Raw genomic sequence first — 20,877 nt, forward strand, 5'->3', positions numbered from 1 at the left:
CCCACTCATAGCAATGCCAGTATAAAAACATACCACCATGCCAATGTGGTGTGAACACTTTTAAGTTTTGTCTCATCAATAATTGGTTTACACTAGAATGGCTTAATGGCTTAATGTCTGCATGCAAAGCAATGGTGCACTAAGTATCAATACTAGGGAATTCAAGACAACTACTTGGTAACTAATTCGAATGACAGATCGTATTATCACACTTTCCCACCACAAGTCATTTTGCTAAACAACACATAAGAGCACAACTTGGCAATGAGAAACCTTTACCTGTGGGTGCAGTAGGTGTACTGGAACAAGCCAGGGTTCCAATTGAGGTAGGCAACATCAAAGAAGTGGCACACAGAGTCGTAGTCAATCCAGAATACGCCTGCAAGATGACGCAGAAAACATTGAATATACAGATTTAATCTGCACAAGTGAGGCAAGCACTGATGTTCAAGTAAATTTGTTATGAAGATGCAGCTGTTATGAGAAATGCGACCTACATTTCAATGCCTTTTATGCATTCCCTGTGTCACTAGCGATCATCTGTACCATAGGACGCTTTGAAAGCATTCTCTAACAAGTATGCCTTTCATGAGGCAGATATAGGCTACGCTGGTCAGATGTGGCATTGCCTCAACAAAAGGTGTGGGGTTGCACACAAATCCCCTGTCCTGTAGGAATGGCCGTGCATAATTATAACGCAATGCCAAGCAAGCACTGTTCAGGAGGTTTGCAAAGGAAGGACACTCAAGCCGCACCCGTGGAGACCTTCTCTCTTGCTCAATTACTGCAGACACCTCCTCACCGTAGCCTTGGATATGAATGCTTCTCCCAATGTTCTCTGGCTTCAGGCGGTGAGCCATGTGCGCGCACAGATCGGACATCTGCTAACGGGACTGGCACTGTCACCGATTCGCAACTAACAAAACCTGCCAATGCGGAGACATCACGGTAAGCATGGTGCCCAAGGTGGCATCCTCGTCTCGCAGTGACGCTCCTCAGCAACGCAGGTGTTCTTGAGATTCGGCAGCATCAGCACCCGACTTTGTAGATGCAAGTGACCGCTTTGAAAGAAAGGTGACGTTGATTTGCCTGATTTTAGTTCGGAAAGTGATGACTGCTCCACAATGCCCGGACTACTGATAGGTGCCCGTTTGTAACTTTCATTTTTCACTGTTGCTGAGGAGATTTGCTGCTTTCTGAGCCCCTCTGAAGGCACTGGGGATGTTCTGAATGATTCCGTGTCACCAGTAGTGTAGCGGATCAGGTGCTTCCTTTAGGATGGTCCGGGACTGGCCTTGGCACTGCACTGTAGCAGTCCAAAGTGCTTCACGGAAGCAACTGATTATTTATTTTTAACGATCGGAAAGTTTGTTTGTTGTCCAAAGTTTGTTGTCACCCATTTCTATGCGTCATCAACTAGCCCCGGCCTGCACCCTGTTGAGAAGACAAAGGTCCTGTGACATATGTGAAAGCTCTTATAATGCCACACTGCCCAAGGTGGGACCAAGATGCACATTGCTGCACAGAATCAACTATCCAAATGTCGGCATGCATACTGCCATGCAACCGCACCATTGTCAAACATGGCAGCATTCCGGGGGTCGTATCGCAGGGCCTGTGCCAAAGCAGGAGTCCAGCTGGTGGTATCGCGCTCCGAGTAGCGCCCCTTCCAGCGCAGGTGGCTCCAGGGGTTCTTGAGCAGGAACAGTCGCCGTCCCTAAAGACCAAAACAACCAAGCTGCTTCTTTCATTTTTTGTACAGGTGAGAAAAGCATGCCTGTGTTGTTCAAAGAATCCATGACTCTTTCCTCCCTTCTCTTCTACCTCAATGGCACACGCCACCTGCTTCCCACAACTGCTGCAACTCTTTCTCGCGCCAGTGCGCACCGCGAGGTTTACCTTGTCAGCCGAAGGTCGTCAAGAAGTTGGCTTTTCCTCTCCGTTCATGAGCATGGTAAACATTATTGCAGCCTGCCCCCACCTGGACGGAGCAGCCACTGCACTGACGAGTCCAGACCATGCAAGCTGGAGGAGTGATCCAGTCCATCAGTTACCATGTGATGTGCAGTACCCCCGGATCCAATCCAGCAATCACAGTGTGACATGCGGTACCCCCTCTCCACGCTACCCATCCCTCAATTCTGAGTGGAAACCACGGTGTCCCTCTCACCACCCATCCACTCCCATCTCTCCTCCTGTTCCCTATTTCACAGTCCTACCCTTGCCGAATATATTGATACTAAGAGCATTTCAACTGCCCGAAGCAAGCCAGAGAAAAAGACCATAAGGCAGAGACTGTATTCGTAAAATCAGTAATGAAGATAGATACCTATAGAGGCTTGAAGTCTGTGTGCACTTATTTAGTCACAGGAGAACACTCGAAACCTTGGCTGCACTGGAGTGATGCCAGCTTGGGGGGTGTCAAATGAAAGGATGCAGAACAAGCTTTCAAATGATAGCAAAATGGTAGCGATCAGACAGCAGTTTTGGAATTGTGATCACATGCAGTGAAACTAAAAAAGCTCGAGCTTTTGAAGCTCGCTGTGTGACTCACTAAGAATTCATTTTTTTTTTTCATACTTTGGGATCGTTTTGAGCGTGAATATTTTGCCGGGATAGAGTTTGAAGTGTATTTATTCCGAAAAACTGTTTTCCCCAAAAATGACTTTTCCCAATTTTTTTTTAGATATCAAGACATGCATCCCTCCTTAAACCCTAGCTCCCGTAGCAGCAAATGATGCTGTCTAAATACAGAGCAACCTGAGTTTACTCTAGCACAATCCTCATCATTCAACATGAAGCCCAACCACAAGTTTCTACGGACCTCAATACAGCAGACCAAACAAAAAAAAACCTTTGTGACAAGACATGGTTCCTTTCGGTCAGATTCCTCGTGGAACATTTAAGTATGATACAGTATAGTCTTGACATTGGACAAATGGAGAAATATATTATTACGTAGTTGTTTCAGTGTTCAGAAAAAGCACTTGCTAGTACTGACTATCATCAGCAGCCGACTGCATGCCAAAAGATGGGTGCAAACATTACACAAGAGGAAAATAAAAATTGCATTTTCTGACTGCCAAAGTAGGCATGTGTTCATTATGCAAGCGCATAAATATGGTATTACTTTTGACAGGTGCCAGTATCATGACATTTGCCACGAAACTGTGTGAGCATTTTACTGCCAGAGCTGCAGCATTTGACAGGCTAGCTTGCTGCGGCAGATGAAGAAGCAATCATGCCAAGGCATCAGCAGAACGTCGTCACCAGATTCTCCCCTACAAAAGAATCCAGGTGATTCTCTTATGTTTCCCATCATTCTGCAATTCCTATTGACGTCCACAAACTTACTATCATACAGTATCATCAGGAAAAGGGACTGAAGCTGCTAACATACAATTCCGCGAAAAGTGCTAAATTTTGCGATTTTTCGCGGAATAGAAGCCACTAAGAGCCAGTATTTTTTCTGTGGCAGTAGTGGATAGTTCACAAGGTGTTCACCTCTGTCATTCGTTTTGGGCTCACCTGCACTTGGCGCACATCCAGCATTGCATAGGCATGTGAGGGCACCAGGCCCGACCGTTCTGCATCAGCCTCACTCAACTCCCCAGTGGCGAGCGTAACCAGCACATCTCCACGCTGGTGCCGGTCGAGCAGTTTGCTAAACAATGCATCGGCGTCAAATGGTGTGTCCGCATTCCCATGAAGGCTCACACGCTCAGGGATCCAGCCTGTCAGGGCATGCAGGTCGATGTTCTGCACAAGGTAAATGTTCTCGTTACGCAACCACACGAAAATGTACAACTGTGTTAATGGTGAAAGGGCATGAGGTGTGTTTTAAGACTCGCGCCGAAAACAACATATCACAGAACTCATCCCTCATGGGAACATATATATTACAAGCCTGTCCCGTTTGGCCTTGGAACATCTACCCTGCCCTAGCATGGGCAAACACTCACAACCCGGCTGATGTGGACGACTTCAATTCTGTAATGTAATTTGTTGCTAGTTGGCATTATTGCCACAGCAGCAATAAATGCCAATTTTGCATCAGCACTTGATGTTCCTTTGTTCCTGTAGAGCACGGCCCACCGTGGCTGGTGTGTGCTCTGTAGAGCTCACGAAATATGGGGTGCAGTCAGCGGTTTAACTGTCAGCTGCAAATAAAGGAGGGGGGGGGGAGTGTATTACCGTATTTACTCGCATAATAGGCGCACTTTTTTTCCAGAAAATCCGGCTCAAAGTTCGGGGTGCGCCTATTACGCGGGGTAAAATTTCCGGAAATTTTTCGACTCGCAAAATTGAACACACCGCGTAAACGCACTCGTGTACGGGCCGCACCCCGTTTTCGCGAAGAAAATGTTAAAAAAAAAAAAGATCCGTGTAAGGGTTGCACCGAAACTTTCCACCACACACGCGGGAATAGCCTTAGGAATGCACGCGCCGAGGCCTCCCCGATCGGCTCCGGCTGCGCGCAACGGGCGCTTGATCGCGGAGGCCACACACGCGCGCAGGAGCTTCCAGACACCGCCCAGGAGGGCGCCCAAGGCCAAGCTTATCATCATCATCATCGCGTTCCTCCGCCGCGAGCTTTCGCTATCTATATCGCCATCAGCATCTCCAGCTCGTTTTTTTTTTTTTGTTGCTTTCAAGTGCCGGGATTTGCGGTAGCGCGATAGTTATCGTGGTTTATGGCTTTGCCGCTGAGAGCGTTGATGTTTTAGCTCGACGGGCAAGCACCTTAACAGCTACATGGCTGGGAGTTTGCTCTCGAACGCGGCAAGCGTGCGGCAGGTCGGAAAATACGACGTGGCCGAGAAGTGCGGCAGTTCAGCAAAAACTTTGTTAAAATAAAGATTGGGGAGCGGGGGGTGGCGAGGCGTCGGCTTGCAATCGTGTAAATACAGTATTGATCACAGTGCCAAGTTCGGGGTGCGCCTATTATGCGCGGAAATAAAAAAATCTGATTTTTCGCGCCCTAACTAGGGGTGCGCCTATTATGCGAGTGCGCCTATTACGCGAGTAAATACGGTATCCCCCCTTTTTTTAAAACCCCGCAATTTGTGACTGCAGTGAGCACTGTCATTTCAAGACCCAAAGTAGTGAAAACTTCAATACTGATGACATTCCCACGAACATATTTACTGCATAAAGTTTAACTTTTTATGCAATCTCCCATCTGACTGCTCACATTATACAAATTGCATTCAATAAGATGGCATGCTGAAGCTAGACAACTTACCGAGTTGGATCCAGGGAAGTCGTATCCACCCATGACCTTCATGTAGGCTTTCTCCAGGAGTGAGACCCAAAACTCATTCTTGTTGTTGGAGTACGAACACAGCATCTCCGAGTTCTTGCCCATTGGCAAGTAGTCATCGATGACAACCTATCAGAAGGGGTACCGTAGGCATGAGCCTCACACACAAACATGTCACAAGAAAACAATAAAGGTAATAGTTTACTGCGGCAGCAATAGTGGGGCCATATTGCGGAATGCCGCCGTCATTGTGCAACAGCAAACGAGTGAAGGCCCGATCCTCCAGAAGCCCATGAGGGGTGCCCACCACCCACCCATACATCACCCTGTCCTCACCCACCAAAGTCCAAGAGAGGGGTTCACCGCTCAACCAAATACCCACCTACATCCTCCAGAAGGCTTCTTGCCTATCACTACCCTCTAGAAGCCTCTGCCTTCAGAGGCCTCCACAAGAGCAACCTACCACCTACCCAATCAGCCACCTCCACTCTCCAACCATTTACACCCTCCAGAAGGCATCTACGCACCAGAAACCCATGAGGCAGCGGAATGAACACGTGCTGACAAAATCAAATTGGAAGACAACTAATGTAAAGTCAAAAGCAAAAAACCTCTTGCTGTCGCAGCTTCACCGTGCAAGTTTGTATGATCGTCTGTCACCGTTTTTTTAACGGTGCACAGTGATGGAAGAGCAAGAAAAAAAAAAACTAAAGAAATTAAAATGTCTAGAAAAGTTTTGCTGAAAGCTAAAATGATCGGAAGAACAAATGTACATGGCAAGCCGTGCTGCGAAGAACTTACTTTTCGTGGCACACCGTTGATGTTAAGCTTGACAGTGTACTTGCCGCAAGGGTTGTACACAGGCTGGCCTTGTCGGTTCTGGGGAAAAATTATGCTGCGGAAACATGCCATGCATCAGACAGCTGAATTATAGCATGCCAAGAGTCAATACAAGTATGAGATAAAATAACAAGCAGCAAAGCCAAAATACAATTAATATCTTGCTTGGGACATTTTTCACATTATTGCATTGCATGAGCCAATAAACATGACAAGTCTATTAGCTTGCAAGTACAAGTCCCAAGCAAAGGAATCCTTATTTATTTTTTTTGTCTCAACTTGCCAAAAGTGAAGCACTGTGTTAAACTTTACAAGTTATGTTTGCGACAAACGATGAGGGGAATAGGCACCATCTCTTAAAATTTTCTGGCCTCCATCATCTCAAATGCAAAGTGCAGGGTCTATCAAAGAGAAGGTGACCTTGACTTGCGTAACATATGCTATGCTCACACTACATATGCTATTTCCGAATTAGTGTGCACAACTTGTGCATAAGCTGAGATAGTGTTTCCAACATGGCGCCGCACTTAGAAGCCAGATCCCTTGCTTCGGAGTGAATTTGTTGTCTTTACTGGGTTTTTTAGTACATGCACAGATCAAAAATGGGACATCGGAATTTCGTTTTGTCTCATCTCACCTACAGCAAAATCTACGGGCGATAAATTACTTTATTTTTTATTTGAGTGTCTGCCTCTCCTAGACCTAAAGAAGAAAGTCGGTTTGTTGACACAAATGATTTCCATTCTAAAAACCAGATGGCGTCACTGGGCTGAAGTTACCATTGCATCTCCATTTGCATAGGTGGCAAATAGCATAATGGCCGGCAAAATGCTTGCGTTTAATATACGTAAGTGAGCATATGTTAAGTTCCTTCAGTGTTCAATATGTAGACAGCATCTATACTTTTTTTGCAACCACATCTGTATATGCTGCAAGTAGACGGCAAGCAGACAATGAGGCACAGAGGAACACATTAAGCACACTCTCCTGATTGGCAGAGGAGGCCTCTGGCTTCCATAGTGCTTCATGGAACTTAAGAGATGAAGTATAGAAGGACATTTCCTTTTGAGCATTAAGTACTTTTTAATGTAAAAGAGCATGGCCATGCACCGAAATAAAACTTGCTGACAAGAGACTGCATGCAGTGCCGATGCCACATGATGGAAAATATCGCTGAAGGCACCTTTACAGCATCCAATACAGTAAAAATAAAATTTACACCAAATGGTGAGCGTGCAGGATAAAATCCGCTGCCACAAGAATCGCAACTGCAGCTTCCCTCCCATAATACGCACCCCATTAAGCTGAACTGCACGTGTCCGCCCAATCAAGGGAGCCGTTTACCACTGGCATCTACACGAGCGCACCCATGTAGCTACAAATTGCACTGTTTTCAAAAGCTACCTAAACTGAATGGCACTTGTAAAACTGTGTTGTGGAAAAACAAAAGATAAATAAATGCATCACAGCAAGAGAAAAGCATGTATAGTCTTACCTTGTGATGATCTTTTTCTTGAACCGTTTCTCATAGAGGCCGCTCACGGCCAAAGATGCCACAAACGAGCAGTCTGACACGATCGTCTGTGAGAGCCATGAAAGAGAAAAACATGTCAGAATACCTGAGAAGAGACACACGGCACATGTTATGTGCAGCAAACCAATTTAACATTTTTATTTCCTCTGAGAGAATGCATACCTTAACAACCAGCAAGTAGCACATTTAAATATTTTGCAAAGTTTAAGGGGCAAAGGTTTTGCAAAGGTTTAAGTAATTATGAGTGGCAACTCACAGATTTCTGTCATGCACCACCTTTTGCTTTTCTTTTTCTGCTACCTGTCAGAACTTGTTGTCACATGTACATCACATAAGCCTGTGCAATGACATATTGTTTTGCAGATTGTGTCATAATGTTAACATGTTAGTACTATTTCTAAAGTAAGACTAAGCATACAGTCCTTTCTTTTTCTTTAACTAACTGGTGGAACAAGTGGCAGATGAATCATAACATTACCTATTACCTTGGATGCGAGCTTTTATGCCAGGACATATTTCTATTAAGGCAAACCGCGCCATCCTAGCCTGCTACGTCCACCCCAACGTGCACAAATACACAAGCACAAACAGACATGACTGATGCCTGCAAGTCAGCTTAGAGCAAGCAGGCATACCTGGCGGATGCTGAAGCAGTCGACCACCTCGATGATCTTGGGGTCATGTGAAAGCTCCTCGAGACGCGCCCAGTGACTGAAGGAAGCACGCTGCTTGGGTGACAGGGACAACTTGCCATTGGGGTCGCAGAAGGGCAGCTTGAAGGCAAAGCGGTCCCTCTTGTCCGTCTCCAGGAAGGGCACGTACTCCCGCCCATTGATCAGCGACGTCTTCCTGGGCAGGGGGGCACGGCTCAAAACAGGCAACCTCGCACACACAGGTTTGTAAGCTGTCATTTAAACATAGTAAAAAATTTTCACTAGAAAATAACCGGCTGATTTACCTTCTGGCATGGCAAGCCCAGTGCAGTTTATTCTTTTTTTATCCAAGGCTCAGATATGAGCGCAGACAAGGAACCACTTAATTAGGCGATAGCAACCATAAAGTTTTGAAAAGTGTAGCAAAAAAAAGTAAAAATAAAAAGCTAAATAAAAATGAAATGACCTCGAGAAATACTAGATCATCACAGGGACAAGATCACACTTCAACCCCACACTGTGCAGAAGTTCACCCCAATTAACAGTTTTGACTGTTTGCTTGTGACGGCATGCCACTTTCTTTAAAAAAAAGCTTTTGGCTAGAATTCAAGACAACAAACGAGAATTTAAAAACTTGCTACGCTTAATAAAATTTCACTTCCTCTATTAGCATGACTAAGCACAGGCTACAATCAACACAACGCCAAGAAAAAACAAGCAGTAAAGCTCCAATCTGAAATGATGTTAGTACAACTTTAATTTTTATGACTCCCAACTGAAATGACCTAAAAACAATAAAAAGCCTTTGCCCCCTGGGCATTTGTGGCCACAATGAGCAAGGTAGGTGTGCCAACGATTTGTGGTTACCACTGCTCATGCATTTTATGCATTTTTTTATTTTTTTTTTTCAGAGAGAACTTTCAGCAGACTGCCCATTTGCATCCAATACAGCTAATCATTGAGCTCTAATGAAATTATGCTGCACATCTCTGCATCACCAAGCTTTGATCAAGCAGCACCAATGATAAAATAAATAAATAAAAATAACAGCAATCTCAGTGGCAGAACAGTGATACTATACAAAGATCAACTAAGAGATAATGAACGCTGTGGCCCTAGTGTGCGTTTTTTTGTTATTGCTGTTACTCGCTGGCAAATATAATTATAAAATGATTGCAGCTACATTCAGCTAATGCCTAGTCCTAGCTCAAACTTCGTTTACATGAAAATGGTCACAGCATACCAGCCAAAATAAACAGCCTCAAGGACACACTGAGAAAAACAATATAAAAATTGAGGGGTTTAACGTCCTGAAGCGACACATAGGCTCCTGATTAATTTAGACTATGTAAAGTTCTTTAAACTGTGCTGACAGTGCACAGCACAGAGGTGCCTTTTGCATTTTGCCTCCATCGAAAAACACGACCACAAAAGATGTCACACTCAAAATCAGTCAGCTGAGCACATGGTATTTTACTTGATGCAGATGACTTAGTAAGGGTGTCAAGCTCATTTACTAGGGCGGCAGTGCACAGAGTTGTGTTAGAGTGAAGCTCCATTTCAGTTGCGACACCTCTGCCCAAGAGTCACGGAAAAGACCATTGGGTACCGCAAGAAAGTCCGTCACACAGCGTTCCGAATTCTAGCCCAGTCTCACCTGAGAACATCGATCTCCTCACGCGTGTATCCCTCGCTGCCACTGACGAGCAGCTTGTTCCCGGTGTCTCCCACGTGTTCCCCATCAGGCCCAGGGTAGCTCAGGGAGGAGGAGGTGGCGGCCGACTCAGAGCTGAGCCGGGTGGTGACCGATGTGCTGGAGGCCTTGCTGCTGCCGCCCCCCGGTGGTGGCCTGGCCCCTTCGAGCAGGGGCGCTGATGGGGCGGGGTGGATAATCGTGCAGCCACTGCCACAGCTGCTGGCCAGCTTCACCTTCATGCACTCTGCCCTGCAATCCACACAAAGATTACGTGGCGGAGAGCCACAAGAAAAAAAACTATTTTGAGTAACTTTAGATGCCAAAGGCTGCGAGACATCCTATGAGTATGCACGGCTTTGGAATGCTACGTGAAAGACTTGGCACCATTGCCTCACAGTCCAGTGAGTTTGGCCTCCGGCATAGCATGCGAGAGGCTACGAGTCATGTGGTAGTGAATAAACATGTAGTGCAGCGAAAATTCAGCAGGGGCACTTAAAAACTGCTTACGTATGAGAATGCGAAAGCATTATATGTAGAACTGCACAAGGTCAACAGATTGGTGTTCCGCATACTTCCAATGCTGCCGTGCCCAGTTTCTGCGAAGCCAGCAAGAGGCCCATTTAAAATAAAATTTCATTGATACGTTACCGGTCCATATGATCTCCCGGTTCATACAGTCGAAATCGCGGACATTAAAAATGTCCCACTGAGTTACACTATATTTTTTCCGGCTACTATGTTTAAAATTTCGACAATTTGTGGTCTGTGGTAGTATAATACGTTTATTGACCAACCGCACATGTACCAACCGCAAACATACAAATGGGCCGAACGAGAGGGCACGCAACATGTTTTTTTTGTGGCAGTCGCCCGCCGAGATGGCTTCTCTGCAGTGCCTAGATGCAACAAGGCAAAGCACCACCACAACCATCAACATTACCACCCCCACTACAAAAAAAAATAAAAAAGGCGCACTACCATTTGCGACAGCCGTTTTTGCGGGGACGCAATATGAAGTGGAGAAATGCTGAAGTTTCTTCATAGTGCATAAGAGTAAGGAGAAGCAGCTTCTACGAACTAGACTAATGCGCTTACACATGAGAGGGCCGGGTCAGAGAAAAGCTGCGACAACCACCCGCCATGGTGGCTTCCCCAGCTAAGGGCCGAAGCATCCGAAAATGACAAGAAAGAGATTCTGGTTACTTTCGTCATTGCCGTCAACAGAGCAGATGCATTACGAATTTCCTTTACAAAGGCAGCGTGAATGCGGACTGAACTCAGCGAGCACTGGAAGAGTACTGGAATAGGATCTGTCCAGCTCTTGTGCCATGAAATGCCAATAGACATTTTTAGAGTGAAATTCTCAACAAACATCTTTTTACCTCATTCAACAGCTACATTTCTCGAAATTAGGCGGTTTGGATCATACGTTTTCGGCGGGCTCTACTCTGCTTAATTTTTGAGCCCGTTGTAGAAAAACGTGCACTCGCTAAAGGAAGCGGAGAGAAACATAGAAATTTTGGTGCTCAAATGTATTTGCAGATCGTACTCTTGGCCCCTGTGGACTATGTACAGGGTGCTAACAATCGAAAAAGTTGAATTGACCGACAGTAAACTATTCACTTGGTATGGACTAGAGTCTAGAACTGTACCTTCCTGCTTTAACTCTTTTGTTACCACGGGAAAACAAACATTTTTATGTCTCAGACAAAAATTTTTTTTAGAAAAAGTGTGATAGATAAAAGTATACAAAATGCATAACAATGATTAAGATAGAATGCGCTTTATAATGAATTTATTTGAACACATATTCTGCTTGAAATGCTGTGAAAAAAAATCAGTAAACACAACAAAAAATAAAAAAGAACAAAATTTTTGTGTTTATATGACAATAACTTTCCAAACACTTGTACTAAAAAAATTCTAGAAATTACAGAACAATTCAAATTCTTTCTAAAACATGGCATTAAAGTTTTAAAATTATAACTTGACTAGTTTTCAAGCTAGAATTTTTTTTCTTTATGCCTCTTGAAAAGGCTCATTTGAGAGTGCCCTTGATATGATTTTTACAGTCCAAAAAAAAAAATTGGAGGTGTAATGTCATGTGCCAAACGAAAGCTTGTTAAGCATGGTTTAAAAAATACAAATCAAAACTTATTTCATTTACGAAAAAAAATTGAAAAAAAAAATATAAAACACAATAAAGTATAGGTGCGATATAGTGATATATAGTATGCGATAAGTATAGCTGTGATGTAGCTGCAGAATCGAAATCCGACGTTACAACATCTTCGCCCGAGTCACTGCTGCTCGGAGCATCTTGAAAAATCAGCTGCAGAGGCTGAAGAATCACGTGCAGCGGGACTCTTCCGAGAGCGTGAAGCACCCGACCTCGACGCGACGCGTCCTCACCGCGTGTTATGTCGCAATAAGCCTATGCTCCAAGGGCACTTCAAAAATGCACTACTGGCAGGGAAATAAAGAACTAGGCGGAAAATGAAACTAAGCGTCTGAACAACAAACCAGATGCGCCCGCTCAAGCAGACAGGAAAAAGAAGCGAAACTACCAGGCCACCGTTCCGGGATTGGTTTGCGCAGTTACAGCGTCTGAACCAAAATCCGACAATGAAACATCGTCACCAGAGACTCTGCTATTCGTAGCATAGATAGTAATTGCAGTCGACGCAGTAGAATTGCGCGCAGCAAGGTTTTTCCGAGCGTGCGCCGTCCGCGCACCCGACACCATGCACGGAGCGTCCTCGCCATACCCTCCGCTTCAAGGGCATTTCAAAAATTCGCGCGTCATGGGAAAATTGCACTCTACGCAGAAACCGAAACTGTAGTCTCCCAAGGACAAGTTAGATGGCGCCACATCACTGTAACGGCTATAATGGGGAGCTTTGGTTTGCACAGACCGGAACCAGGAATCTGAAAGCACAGGCGAGCGTTCTGGGCTCTCGTTGTGCAGTTTCAGCTTCGAAACAATACCTGACGATACAGCATCGTCGTCAGGGTCCGTGCTAATCGATACTTCAAAAATATGTGGTGCAAACGCAGCAGAATTGAGTGGGACAGGGTTTTTTTGAGCGAGCGCCATTCCCGATGATGACGGCTTGTTCGGAGCGCTCGACGTCGCACCCCCAACTTCAAGCGCGTCTCAAAAATTGCCGCTTTTTGGCAAAAATATAAACTAAACAGGAAATTTAAGTTCAATGTGTGAACAACAAACCAAATGACTCAGCAAGTCCGTAACAGCCGCGGTCGTGCTGCTGGAGCGCTTCGAATTTTTCTATCACCGGTGATCGAAGCACAGTGGCGTGGTAACGAAAGAGTTAAAGGAGCACTGTAAACTTTAAACAGCTTCAAGGGCATTCCTGTGCACTTCAGTTTTGGTCAGAAAATGCAGCAGGTGCTCATTTAAGGCCATAAGATTAACCAAGGGTAACACACCTTTCCAATCCCTGAGATGCAATGCTTGTTAACTTCTCATGAAGAGTCCTGTCATCGGTAGCAGCTCTCTGTAGAAAAATTAGATGCCATAATATTACAATGTGCAGAGGTAAAGACTATCCTCCGCACAGAATATCACTCACCATGTCGTTAGCACACAAAAAGATAGAGAAATTATCTTTTGTAACAAAACCCTACCACTCACACATCAAATATATAGCACAGCAGCAGCAATGACATGTAAAGGCAATGGCTTTTTTTTACTGTCACCCCACATGTGTTCTCGATTTCCAGCAAGACTAAAAGGAAAATATCATCAATTGTTTGTTGGTGACAAGGTAGGTGCACAGTTTGCATTTTACTTCGTTATACCGATGAATGAAACCAAGAAATAATGTTTCGAAGTTCAAAGTTGTTTTTTGCCCATAGTGCAAATCCAAAATAATAAAAAACACCAGAACCAAATGAGGAGGGCTGCAAATAACACCAGTAGCAGAGCTATCTGCCACTTTGCTGCAAATTCTCTTGGTGGAGCATGCATCCGGACAAACTGCAAATGGTGCGAATGCAGCAGGATACACCCAGTTACACGCTGCACACAGACTTTTAAAAAACAAAGAAAGAAAGAATAAAAATAAATGGGGAAGGAGGGAAGGTAAAGCAAAAAAAATTTGCCGCTACTTTACACCTTGAAGATCACAAGCATATACATAATGCATTCTTTAAGGTTCATTAGCAGGAAAAAGAAGGCTCAGTGTGGTTCTTCAATACTGAACTTCAGGAGAAGTGGTCTTGCCGCCGATGTCGCCTAGAGACAGGGCATCCACTTCGAATGGGAATGGTACCAGGCTCAATAATGGTATCGTCAAAGTGGTTTTTGAGGAAAAGAAATGGCGCATTTTTTGGTGGATGCCTCAACCCTAAGGGGAGGGACGAAGGTAGAAGTGAAAGAAGAAAAAAAGAAAGGAGTGCCATAGTAGAGGGTTCCAGAATAAGTTCAACTATCTGGGAATCTTTAGCATGAACTGATATCGCACAGCACATGGTCGCCTTCAAAGCGCGGCTGCTGCGGTTGGGTTTGAACCCAGGCACTCCAGCTCAGTAGCCAAGCGCTCTAACCACTGAGCCACAGCGGCAGGCTGCTGGTGTCGCCAGGGGCCGAGCAGCTGTGAAACAAATACAGGCATTCCCCAGATTTCTCAGGGGAGAAACGTTTGAAAAAGGTGCTACCCAGCTTCGAACCAAACTGTTGCGTTGTAAAAGTCTGAGCTTTGTTAAAGTGATGCACCAAATCCATTGCGATATTTTTCACTGTTTAGGCTGTTGATCTCCTTCATGTTTGAGGACATAGGCAAGCGATATCATGGTAGGCATAATTTGGCGAGCCACACGTGCTCAAGCTACGTTCTGTGCACAATTTTTTGCATTCTCCACTGCAAAAGACTGCACGAAAACACGTGCTAATAGGTGTGGTGCCGACATCAGCATCATTGCACCTTCATGATGCCCATCAAGAAGGAGGTCTACAGAAAAGAGGCCCAGAGTGGAGCGCCAGCAGTGTCAAGCACAGCTTGGCTTCACTGGTGATGCTCACAATACGCTACATAAGCAGAGCGGCCAAGTGAAGAGAAAGAGGAAGCTGGTCCCTGTACTGTACTTGGCAAGGTGGGGATGGGGAGTAGGGTTGTCCCTTGGGGCTGCAGTGGCGGCCCCAGGTGGAACGCAGTGTCCTCACCGCCTGCAGGCAGAGCTCGACAGCCTGAGTGTACAGCTCCAGTGCATCCTGGTAGTTGTCCCTCTCATCCTCGTCCAGAGCTTGTGACAGCAGGAACTTGGCCCTGTCCAACTGCAGCTGCTGCGCATTGCTCGTGACTGGAAGGTGGGTGCTCGACGCTGCGGTCATAACACGAAAAACATCACAGTCATCAGAATGGCAGCAGAGCGAACAATTCTTTTTCTTTTTTCTCAAATGAGTAAACAATGCTCCGAGAAAGTCAGCAGGAAGGAAACCAATGAAAAGCAAATGCTATAAACAAAGATGCAATGCTATAAACAGTTTCCTTACATTTTGTACACACCCATGCACTATAAACCCATCAATAGAAACCGGAAGAAGGAAATAGCATATTAATCAATGTGAAACTGGCTCTTCACAGCAAAGTGTGTCGGAGGGCACGAAGGCAGATGCATCACAGCTTTTTAAGTATTATGCATTCTTCAAAATTTAAAGAAGTTTGTCCCCCGTGCTCTCTGATGATTCAACACTGACACGGTGCAGTGCAAAACAAAGTACAAGGCACAGTCAGGTGGTTATCAAGGCAATAATTTAAAGCTCCAAAACATTAGCACGCCCAGATAGCAATCATTGCTAAAGCAGCAAAAATCGGCCTCAGAAGAATGTTTCTACAAGGCAAACATATCCATAGTCTCCCTTACTTCTAAAAAAGTAGAAATGCCTGCTTCAAATTTCTTCAATGTTTCCACGAAGCAAAGCGCTAGCAATTCATCCCACACAGCAGCCTTCATCTTCTCCTACCAAATTACACATGCAAAAAACCAAGCAAGCAAATAAAATGATGGCTAGCTAATGCTTAACACATCTACCTTCTTACAGCTCAGGTTTTGGCGCTATTTTATAATCTGCAAATATATCTCAAAAACCAAGCCTCGACAGCACTAATCTGACATCACTTCTATATTACAAAAGTAATTAAATGTTCTTATAAAAGAATGACAGATGTGAGCACACAGCATGCAACAGTAAAAAGCTGGGACCTACTCAGTTTCACCAACTCCTCGGCCCGCTTGAGATATTCATTTGCCTTGTCAGAAATGCAGGCGACCTGAGAGCCAGATAGCATTGCCGACTGCAATGCCTGAGCAGCTTCCTAAAAGCAATGGAAAAGGACAAACTTTTTTTTCTGTTGTGTGAAACATATACACAACAACATTAACATGAAATATTTATTCATGCTTGTAAATGACGCTCAGGGTGCAAATAAAGATATAAATATAAAATCAGTCACAAATGCATCGCCTTTTTCGAACTGCTATCATGACTGTTTGCAATGCACACGACATGTTGGAGTGAATGAAGCCAAACTAAATCAACACACTGGCACACCTAACACGCTCCACTAGATCTGTACAAACCAATTCCAGATTTTAAACAAATTAACTAGTTGGCTCAAAATTATTTATGAACCATTTGGTTGGTCTGTACATCGATATTAGGATTGACGAAGCATTGTGCAAGAGATGCTCACATAAGAAAGCCTCAGCGAAGCGGCAATACCTTCTAACCATTATCAGTTCATTTTGGAACTGTTGGACCATTCCACTGAACAATTTGTTTTGAAGTTTTGAAGATAAAACACCTTTCCAAATGATCCCAACTGTGTGTTTAGAACATTCAGACATAGTTTTTTTTTTTTCTTTCCTAAACTTAGAAGGCAATCTGAAAAAGAAAATTACATTACGAAAGAATTTACGCCTATCCCGACTTTATAAAAGCTGCCAGCTCCTAAAAGCTAAAGTAACTATGCAAGCCGCAACCTACAGGTCGTGATTCAAGCTGTCAGATTAAAGATGTGCATTGTCATATGACATCACGTCCACTAAAATCAACAGCAGTTGGCTGAAAAAGAAATAAATAACTAGTGAAGTATTCTATAGAGTTCTCGTCAGCACTGCCGCAGACGACGGAAGGATAAAATAGGGAGCCAAATACGAGAGTTACTGGGAGAACGCTGAGCAGTGAGAACAAGCCATAGCTCCCGAAAAACTTAATTCCTGCTCTATCTTTATCACTGTCGCTGAAGCGCTAGCCATTCATTTAAATGTAACACATAGACGGCTCATTTTTCTCTCATCAATATTCTTTATATTTAGCCTCGCACAAAACTGTAATCTCCGAAATATGTACCGTTGCGTATACATCAAACCGCTGAAGTCAGTCGTCCAGTCGTGACAGCTGTAACCATGGAAACAGATGCAAACGTTAGGATAAAAGCACAGGTTTGTATGTTCACTTTAGTGCGAGGAAAACGGCCAAGCAAAATGATCGGAGAGAGATTTGTCGCTTTGTCGGAAACTTTACCAACCGTTTCCAAGGCTCCAATCCACTAGCGATAGTAGCCGCAACTTGCAAACGCCCTGCTTTATGTGTCGCGGCTGAGGAGAGGGACTGTCACAGGAAACGCACCCTGTAGTAGTAGGCAGCGGGGCCCGGGTTTCCCTCGAGGTCGAATTTAACAGCCCGGGAGGCAAATTCCACGGCATCACGTTCGAACTGGGCTCTGCTTTCACCCATGACGACTGACTCATGCCCGGACTGCCGAAGCACTGTTGTGCCTGGAACAGGCGGCACAGGAATTTACAGAAGTTTTGACACTTGTCAGCGAAGTTTCGCTGTCATGAGAAAACAAGGCGTCACCCACGCTACGCGACGAACCTCGGCACTTGGGTGCTTCGGCTGCTTCGGCCTCACAGGAGGCAACAGCAGCAACAGCAGAAAATTTGGATTGGCTTCAACTCCAACTTGACTTCTTGAGTGCTGCTACGAAACTACGGCTACAACCTAAACCTGCGGCTATCTTATAAAACCGCTTCCGCCTTTGCAAAAAAACACATATTTCGAAATTTTTTTATTATTGTTAATTAAAAAGTTTGTTAAAAAATTTTACTCTTAGTTATGTTCAATACAAACGCAGCGTTGTTGTGGTAACAAAGAAATAAAAGAAAGAAGACACAAAAAGAGGTCTGCTAATTCTTACCACATCTTTACTCACTTATTTTGCACCGCTAGCCCTCCAGCTTTCCGTCCTGCGTAAACATTTTCTTTTTTATTGTTCGTTTTGCGTTTGTGTCTCTTGCTTTAGTTTGCTGGCGGCGAGCGCCTTGGACAATTAACGCTGCCGAGCGCTGCCGCCGTCGAAAAAGAACGTATGCCAGCTGTGTCCACGCCAGTGTTACATTCCTCTGGCTCTTGATCGCGGCTGTGCTTCGCGGTGTGAGAACGCTCTGCGCCCCGTTTCGTCTGAGGCACCATCGTCACGAAGTGTCGTGTTTTGTTGTGGATTGACCTCGTACCCCGCGCTACCACGAAGGAGGTGAATTTGTTTTGCTTTCGCTTCTCGTGTCGTACCGTCGCGTGCCGCTTCGTCGTCGCCGCAGCTTTAGCCGCATCTGTTGGCGCAGACTGCTTGATTGAATAGAGGAAGCTCGTGACATTGAATCTCGGTTCGCAGGCTCGGATCGTGCAACAAGTTCATGAAGTGCGGGAAGTAGCGCGCAACCACTTGCTTCGTCGCGGGCGTCGCCGGAAAAGAACATCAGTACTGGGCGTACTTTGAGCTGACCCGCATAACCAGATGACGAAGGTCGAATTATCAATTATCGTGCCTTGACTCAGAGTGTCGTTGCTGGGTCACATGGCGTTAAATGGACACTTAGCGTCCATCGTTTATTTCAGGCCGATGAATCATTTTGCATGTAGGACGGCCACTGTATGCATATTGGTGCTAGCTGGTGAACGCGTTCTGTTACCCCGTCGTAAACTTCTGACCATTACGAATCGCCGTAGCCTTTTCTTGTTTTTGCTGTCTTTGTTTCGGTTTGTTGTTCGAGTGAAAAGCAGCCGGACAGAAAGTGGAGCGCGCGTGCACGCATGTCTCGGCGTTTAACCGCGTTGAGCACGCCGGAGGCGGTGTTAATTGTATTCGTGCCGCTTGGAAAACGCGTGTCAAAAGCGGGCGAAAGAGTGTGAAAGAGCGCATTGCCAAGGTTGCGTGAAAAGGAATTCCGTGACGGCGTCCCCAAGCAGCCAAGCGCTCTGCTATCTGCACTTGGGCGTGAGCATGAGTGAGGAGCGAGAAATGCTCGCGTTCATGCAACGTCATGCTTGTCGGAGTTCATGATGCAGATTAAATCGCGCATAATATGTTGCCGTAGTCGTTAATGGAAGTTTAGTGGTGAGTTGTCTGAGGTTATGGCACAATATGCAGACGTTCGTTGTGTTGCGCCAAATATTTATTTTTTCGCAAGCGCTCCTTTTGGCTTTTGCGTTGACTGGTGTTTTACCTGGCACTAGTATACGTTATGTGTCACCATTATGCATGTTTTTGTAGCTTCGTATTTAGTTGCTGGGTGTGAACTTTTTGTTAGTTGCATTGTAGCATCTTGTTCTGGCACACTTCTGCAACATACATGTGATTCACTGCACTATAAAGCATGTGCCTGATACCTAGAAAAACTCTTGAATGCATTAGTACATATCCTTATTTTTTGGTAACTGCACTCATAGATCACACTATACATTGCATATATTTTGCAGTTAAATGCGTGCATATGAATGAATAAAATGAAGTGAGTTTATTTTATCGGAAGCATTTTGGCTTGCCATATTACAAGGAAAGAAAGGTGAAAGGTCACATTGCTTTGTCATGTGTTCTTCATTTTACTTCAACTCGCACGACGTGTACATCATATGTTGCAGCCATCTTCGAAAGCCATCAATAACAGGTTTAGCTGTTTAGAACTGGTGTTTTTTACTTGGGCAACACTCGCATTTTGAAATGTCAGGGAAGCAAGCATTTCTTTCATTTTGTGTATGTGTGCGTACATTTGCGTCAGCTGGCAGGATTGTATGTTCATTGCTTAAAGTGGTACACAACTGCTGATGCATTTTGTAGGACTAGGAAGGATGCTGGCTTAGTAACATATGGCTTTGATTTGGTGCCACAACACAACTGTTCAAGCTCTTATTTGATAGGTTGTGCGCTAAAAAGATATTCACAGGAAAAAGGACAGAGACGACAGGAAAGAAGCGCTTCTTTCCTGTCCTCTCTGTCCTTTTTCCTGTGAACGTCTTTTTAGTGCACAACCTATCAAATATGAATATGTACCAACTAGTCCTTCAAAAAGCCTTCCTTCAAGCTCTAGGACACGACAGATTGTTGGATTAAGTATTGTTTGCTGCCAGCCCTCCGAGCACTGCCATCTCCTGCTGAAAAAGCTTAAGTCTTGTGTGAACATAACATTATGCTGTGGCATTGTTGTAACTAAAACAAAAGCTTATACTTAAATGACAAGTCCAAGGAAGATTTCTTGTAATGTTGAAACTAGATTGAAAAAGCTTTCATGTCTTTTGAACCTACTCATTAACACCTCCTTTACCCTAAGCATTGGTTTTTGATTCAAAAGACCTTTTGTGTGGCTCAGGCTGATTTGTTGCAACATAACAGCCCATTTGAACTCTTGATAATCAACCTGTAGTTTAGGGTTTTCAGCTTGGCATCAATTTCACAACAGTAAATGCCTTGGTTTCCTTTAAAACAATGCACAACCCGTTATGCAGGCAAAATGATGGTATAGCTAGTCATCACCCTTAGCAAGCAATCATAGTTCAGCTTATCATTACCTCGGTATGAGGGTACAGCGC

The 20,877-nt window shown here is 44.7% G+C and overlaps 2 protein-coding genes across 6 annotated transcripts in view; one reads left to right on the forward strand and one right to left on the reverse strand.

Annotated features, from left to right (window-relative positions):
• LOC149341343 (calpain-7-like) overlaps positions 1 to 17,947 on the reverse strand; it is a 29,759-nt gene extending 11,812 nt beyond the window's left edge. The window contains exons 1-13 of one of the 3 annotated variants that reach the window (XM_089543400.1): positions 17,876 to 17,947; positions 17,641 to 17,789; positions 16,216 to 16,324; positions 15,172 to 15,329; positions 13,437 to 13,504; positions 9,948 to 10,235; positions 8,273 to 8,486; positions 7,599 to 7,684; positions 6,065 to 6,158; positions 5,246 to 5,392; positions 3,529 to 3,759; positions 1,573 to 1,717; positions 280 to 379 (exon numbers count right to left, since the gene is read on the reverse strand). In XM_089543400.1, coding sequence (XP_089399526.1) covers positions 280 to 379; positions 1,573 to 1,717; positions 3,529 to 3,759; positions 5,246 to 5,392; positions 6,065 to 6,158; positions 7,599 to 7,684; positions 8,273 to 8,486; positions 9,948 to 10,235; positions 13,437 to 13,504; positions 15,172 to 15,329; positions 16,216 to 16,324; positions 17,641 to 17,748 — 1,748 coding nt within the window. In that variant the 5' untranslated portion in view covers positions 17,749 to 17,789; positions 17,876 to 17,947. Of the gene's footprint in view, positions 1 to 279; positions 380 to 1,572; positions 1,718 to 3,528; positions 3,760 to 5,245; positions 5,393 to 6,064; positions 6,159 to 7,598; positions 7,685 to 8,272; positions 8,487 to 9,947; positions 10,236 to 13,436; positions 13,505 to 15,171; positions 15,330 to 16,215; positions 16,325 to 17,539; positions 17,790 to 17,875 lie in introns of those variants that run through there. The other 2 variants (XM_089543399.1, XM_089543401.1) reach the window with 2 other exon arrangements.
• Positions 17,948 to 18,230: 283 nt separating this feature from the next.
• LOC149341344 (uncharacterized) overlaps positions 18,231 to 20,877 on the forward strand; it is a 39,557-nt gene continuing 36,910 nt past the window's right edge. Inside the window, exons 1-2 of one of the 3 annotated variants that reach the window (XM_089543405.1) lie at positions 18,231 to 18,547; positions 18,686 to 18,817. The gene's annotated coding sequence lies outside the window, so the exon portion shown is untranslated. The remainder of the gene's footprint in view (positions 18,548 to 18,685; positions 18,818 to 20,877) is intronic. The other 2 variants (XM_089543404.1, XM_089543403.1) reach the window with 2 other exon arrangements.

This window comes from Amblyomma mixtum, chromosome 5, assembly GCF_055824585.1.
Source record: "Amblyomma mixtum isolate Tamu chromosome 5, ASM5582458v1, whole genome shotgun sequence".
NCBI classification, from domain to species: domain Eukaryota; kingdom Metazoa; phylum Arthropoda; class Arachnida; order Ixodida; family Ixodidae; genus Amblyomma; species Amblyomma mixtum.